This window comes from Gossypium hirsutum, chromosome D06 (genome assembly GCF_007990345.1).
Source record: "Gossypium hirsutum isolate 1008001.06 chromosome D06, Gossypium_hirsutum_v2.1, whole genome shotgun sequence".
Classification (NCBI taxonomy): domain Eukaryota; kingdom Viridiplantae; phylum Streptophyta; class Magnoliopsida; order Malvales; family Malvaceae; genus Gossypium; species Gossypium hirsutum.
This window is the reverse complement of record NC_053442.1, coordinates 6,199,999-6,206,157: the sequence shown is the minus strand read 5'-3', so window position 1 is coordinate 6,206,157 and position 6,159 is coordinate 6,199,999. Positions and strand designations below refer to the sequence as shown.

The 6,159-nt window shown below is 39.1% G+C and overlaps 1 protein-coding gene across 1 annotated transcript; it reads left to right on the top strand.

Moving 5' to 3' along the window:
- Positions 1–3,813: 3,813 nt before the first annotated feature.
- LOC107901400 (uncharacterized) lies at positions 3,814–5,948 on the top strand. The gene is made up of 3 exons (XM_016827391.2): positions 3,814–3,958; positions 4,047–4,181; positions 5,518–5,948. Exons 2-3 carry the CDS (start codon positions 4,135–4,137, stop codon positions 5,759–5,761), a joined length of 291 nt encoding a protein of 96 aa, XP_016682880.1. The 5' UTR covers positions 3,814–3,958; positions 4,047–4,134; the 3' UTR covers positions 5,762–5,948.
- The last annotated feature ends 211 nt before the right edge of the window (positions 5,949–6,159 follow it).

Genomic DNA, 6,159 nt, shown 5'->3' with positions numbered 1-6,159 from the left:
ATCTCGTACGCCTCCACCATAGCAACCTCAAGCTCATGTAGCTACCTCCAATTCCTCATCCTCTGATCCCTGGCTATTAGACAGTGGTGCTACACACCACATCACAACCGATTTCTAAAATTTGTCTGTTCACAATCTCTACACTAGCTCGGATGAAGTAATGATTGGTGATGGCTCTGGCGCTGCTATTACTCACTCTGGTTCTACCACTCTTCCCACTCTTTTTCACTCATTTACTCTATCTAATGTCCTCTGTGCTCCTAATATGAAACACAATTTAATTTATCTGTCTTAATTTTATAAATCGAACAATGTTTCTATTGAATTCTTACCTTATTCTTTTCTTGTTAAGGATCTACAGACCAGGGTAATTCTTTTCCAAGGTCAACCTAAACATGGTGTCTATGAGTGGCCCTTAAACTCCAACCTATTACTTATTTTCTCTACAATAAAGACAACACCTCCTGTCTGGCATCACCAACTTGGTCACCCATCTCTCTCGACATTCAAGTATATGATTTCCTATTTTTATTTAGATGTTAAGATATCTTCTCTGTCAGATACATATTGTAATGCCTGTCACTCTAATAAAAGTCACAAACTTTCTTTCTCTGCTTCCACCTTATCATCTCCATCCCCTCTTGAAATAGTTTTTACTGATGTATGGACCTCTCCAATACAATTTGTCGATAAATTTAAATATTATATAATCTTTGTTGATCACTTCACCAAATACATATGGCTGTATCCTTTAGGGCGCAAGTCTGAGGCTCGTGATACTTTCATCAATTTTCAAAGCCGTTGTCGAAAAGTTTTTCAACACTGAAATTAAAACAATTTATTCAGACAATGGCAGTGAATACCAAGCCTTATTGCTATTTTTCAACATCAATGGAATTTCTCATCTTACATCTCCTCCTCACACCCTTGAGCATAATGGCTTTGCTGAACATCGACATTGACATATAGTAGAAACTGGTCTTTCCCTTCTTTCCCATACCTCAATGCCTCTATCCTATTGGTCATATATCGTTTCCATAGCCGTTTATCTTATAAGCCGTATGCCTACACCCACCATTCACAATGACTCCCCATACTTCAAACTTTTCGGTACTCTTCCTAACTATAGCAAACTTTGAAGCTTTGGTTGCCTTTGTTATCCCTGGCTACGTCCCTATGCCTTTCACAAACTTGAACCCAGATCGACCTTTTGTCTCTTTGTTGGTTACTTGTCTTCTCAGAGTGCCTATCTCTGCCTTGACACGTCTTCCTATCGTCTGTATACTTCTCGTCATGTTCATTTTATTGAAATCGTCTTCCCTTTTACACAAACTGCTCTTACTCTCGAGAGAGCTACTCCCGTTACTATTTTTGAATGGTGTTCCTTGTCTATACCAATCATTACTTCATCCGCCTCAACACCTACCACTACATCTGCCTCTAATGCTCCATCTCCTTCCACCACTTCATCCGATCCAAACCTTCAACTATCTTCTCCGACTACTCTAGACCAAACCGTCTCACCAACCACTATACCTACTCAACCTGAATTACCAACCCTCCCAACCTCCACTCAACCTGAATTACCAACCACCACCACCACCATACAGCCACATTTACCCTCTCCCGGTATTGTTACTCGTTCCAAAAATAATATACGCAAACCTATTCAAAAACTCAACCTTCATGCAAAAATCCACCACCTTACCCGTGAACCAACCACAGTTACTCAAGCCTTAAAAAACCCTCAGTGGAAGCGTGCCATGTCTGATGAATTTGATGCTTTTCTTCGCAATGAAATATGGGAGCTTGTTCCATCGAACCCCACTCAAAATTTAGTAGGCTGTAAATGGATATTCCGCACTAAATATTATTCTGGTGGCTCACTTGACAGGTACAAAGCCCGTCTAGTCGCAAAAGGCTTCCATCAATGCCTGGGCGTCGATTTTACTGAAACTTTTAGTCCTGTTGTTAAACCAACCACGGTGCGCCTGGTACTTAGCCTTGCTGTTAGTCATGGTTGGGCCATTTATCAACTTGATGTCAATAATGCATTCCTCCAAGGCACCCTTTCAGAGTATGTGTTTATGACTTAGCCTCTGGGGTTCATCAACCGTGATAATCCTAATCATGTGTGCCGGCTTCGAAAATCTATCTATGGGCTTAAACAGGCTCCGTGTGCTTGGTATCATGGATTACGATCATTCTTGCTATCTTTTGGATTTATCAACTCCATTGCCGATGCCTTGCTGTTTGTCTTTCGTGGCCACAGTACTGTAATTTATCTTCTTGTCTATGTTAATGATATCATTGTTACCGGCAATACCACTTCAGCTATACCTTAGTTTTTTCAGCACCTATCCGCTCGATTCTCATTGAAAGATCTTGGTCACTTGCATTATTTTCTTGGTGTTGAGGTCATTCCCCATGCTAATAGTTTATTTCTTAGTCAGCGCAAATACATTGCTGACCTTCTTTACAGAGCTCAGATGACTGAAGCTAAATCGGTTTCAACACCTATGTCCTCTTCAGTGTCTCTTACATTACATTTTGGTTCCCCGTTAGCAGATGTAGCTGCCTATCGCACCACTGTTGGCAGTCTTCAGTATCTCTCGTTAACACGACCCGATATCTCCTATGCTGTTAACAAGTTGTCGCAGTTCATGCATCAACTCACGACTGACCATTGGACTATCATCAAATGACTATTACGCTATCTCTGTGGTACCTTGGGTCGTGGCCTCTCCATCCATTATCATTCGCCTCTTGCCCTTCATGCATTCTCTGATGCTGATTGGGCTGGTGACAAAGATGGCTTTACCTCTACAAGTGCTTATATTATCTATCTTGGTCGCAATCCCGTGTCTTGGAGCTTGAAGAAACAGAAAATGATTGCTCAGTCTTCTATCGAAGCTGAGTATTGTTTCGTGGCTGATACAGCTGTTGAGTTACGCTGGCTGTGCTCCCTTCTATCTGAACTTGGTGTCATCATACCACAACAGCCAATGATATGTTGCGACAATGTTAGAGCCACTCATCTCTGTGCTAATCCAATATTTCATTCGCGCATGAAGCATGTTGCGTTAGACTACCACTTCATTCGTGAACAAGTACAAAGTGGTTGTTTTCGTGTGTCTCATATTTCCACTACCGACCAGCTTGCTGATGCTCTCACAAAACCGTTACCTTGCCGATAGTTCATTAATGTCGTCAACAAGATTGGCCTCGCTTCAACGTTGTCCATCTTATGGGGGCATGATAAGATTCTTCAACCGTCTTGATCTTGTTGTTGGGATTCTTCCTTTTCTTTAGTAATATTATCAGCTTTATTATCCATCATTTAAAGTTCAAATATATTATTGTTAAATAGTTTATTATTCCTCTATGTATATATAGGTTGGTATTGTTTGACAAGTGGACATGAATAAAAACCTTATTCTCTAAATTACTTTCTGTTTCTCTTGTTCTATATTATCTTGAATGTACATTTGCTCCAGGCTTGATCATGATTTGCTCTTTGTACCACATCCAAAAAAAAAATCTAAACAAACGTGAATAAATTTTCTTTGTCCCCGTTCATTTTTTTTATTTTCCTCGTGATGCATGATTTTCATATATATATATAGCCGGTGATCATTGATGACTAAAATCAAACATTCATATCATCACGAGGTTAAAAAGTTTCTTATTTGGTACGCCCAGAGAAAGATCGAAACCCAAAAAAAAAAAAGAGAACACCTTTAAACGAGCAAGCAGGCTTGTCCTTGGAATAACCTACTGTATCGGGCAATGGGCATTGATGATAAAGAAATGAACTTTTGGCCCATTAGAGGCCCGTTAAAATATCACCTCAAAAATACCTGGAAAAAAAAAGAGAAAAGAACCCGTCTTTCTCTTTGTTTGTTGGCAACAAGAGAAAACGAAGCAGTCCTGTTATCAGCCCTTTCTCAAATTTCAGGTTGGCTTCAAATCATTCATACTTTGATGGGTTAATATTGTTGTTAAGTAATTTTCTTTTACGTAATCGGGATTTGCTGGTTTCTCAGGTTTTAGGGCTTTCGTTTTAGGTGATATAAAGTTCATTTTTTGGGGGCGTTTACGTGTGTCAAAATCAAATAGTTAGGAGAGAAGGAAATGGGTGGGCAAGAAGTTAAGCAGCTTGAAGAATGCTCAGTTTCCAAGTTAGTTCTCTCCTTTGATTGTTCCTCTAAATTTTACATTCTTCTTGTTAATCTATTCAACCTTGTTAGGTTTAGGGTATCAATTTGTGCTTCTATAGTATAAAATGATTCTTGTTATTTACTTGTAGTTTGGTTTGAATTATCTTCTATAAAGAATTTGACTAGTTTAGAGTTGCACTGGCCAAGAAATTGGGATTTATGTGAACCTCTCTATCAATGGCTCTAACCCTGGTTTTAGCAAGATTCAAGAGCAAGAATGTGCAATATGCTAACTGCTGATTCCCGGTCGGGGGTTTTGTCTTTCTATTCTACGGAGAGCCTTGACAGGTTCACAAAATGAGGAGTGCCAGAACAGGCAAAAACATGACAAACTAAAGAGTTTGCGCGTGGTCTGACTTGAGCTCATGCCTTTGAATAACCAAAAATGATTGTCTTTCAACTGCTCCTTACCCAAGAACACCATGCTTGCTTGTGCCCACCACTAGAGTTACAGAAATATAGTTCTTTGCTTCTCTATTCAATACTTTTCGTGTCAATCTACCTTTGCAAATCTGGCATTTATGATCATCCTGAAACCTGAGCATCAAAAATCCAATTCTAATCGATCATGTGCTGGACTCTTAAGTCTAGTGATCAGATCAAACCCTCAAACCTGAAGTATAATGAACCAACTTTCTTTACTGAACATAGGCCTTCATATGCTTCTAAATAAGATTCTAAATTACAACTTTTCTTCTAAAGCATAATGTACAATGAAATTTCAAATTAGGGCACAAAAACTGTTATTAAGAAACCTTTTATAACCCTTGAAATTCTCTGGAAAGTAATGAAATGCACTTAGCTGAACTATGGGAAACATGAACAACACTATCTTTAGGTTCTGCAACTTTTAGAAGAGCCCAATTAAGCACCTGCGTAAAGAAAGCAATATATATATTGAATTTACTATGACAGCTTATGGTGTTTTGGAGTAATTCGCAACTCATTGAATTGAACCATTGCTGATGGTTTATGATTGCATGCATCTGTGTAAAGATAGCAATATGTATATTGAATTCTGGTTGCAGCCCTTTTTAAACTGATCCACTCGCCAACCATTTTGGTTCTGCTTTTGGATTTTTCAGTATATAGTATTTAACCTGTAATATGTGTCCGGATGAACAATGAACATACTACAATCCAATACATCGAGTTTCATCTTCTATTTCCCTTCATGAAGTGAATCTCAATCTTCTCAGCAAGGTGGCTTGATCTCCAGATTTATTTCCTTTGGTTATATGTTTTCCATTACATTAGATGTATTGTGACGAATGTAACTGTTGTGGAATATCTGCAGTGCATTGGGTACATGGGTGTTTTCAGTAGCAGGGGCTTTGCTAGCAATTCCGGTGGGGATAAAGCGGAAATCTTTAGCACCCCTTGTGTTCTTTGGCACAACCGGTACAATGCTCGATATCATTATGGGAATCAGTGCTTGCGAAAGGGAGCATGCAGAACGCCAGATGAAGCTATTAGAAGCCCAGAATTCCACAGCCGATGATTCATCATTTTCGGAGACGGGATCAGAATTGCATTCCTAAAATTTTAGGAAGGTCATTTACATTCAGTATCTTTGAGTGTTGCTTTCAAGCTGCCCTTCGAACTTTTCTTGGCTGTAAACAAGACGAAAATCGATTGCTGTTCCGGGGTTGGTGGGTTTTCTCTATGATCTTCCTTTTTGTTAATGAACCATTACAGTTGAATAAGAAGGTGGCGGTTTGTGTTGAATTTGGTCAGTTGATTTGGGTTTTTTGGCAGAGGTTCAGATAGATATGATAAAGAGCCTGAAAGCGAGCTCAAAGAGTTCCACCATTATTTCGAGCATTAAACTCCGACCATAAAAATGAAATTAATCACCCAACTATGAACGTGATTTTGATTGTGATCGAACTACAGAAACTTGATTTCTTCACTAACATTTACGATTGATTTTGTTTTG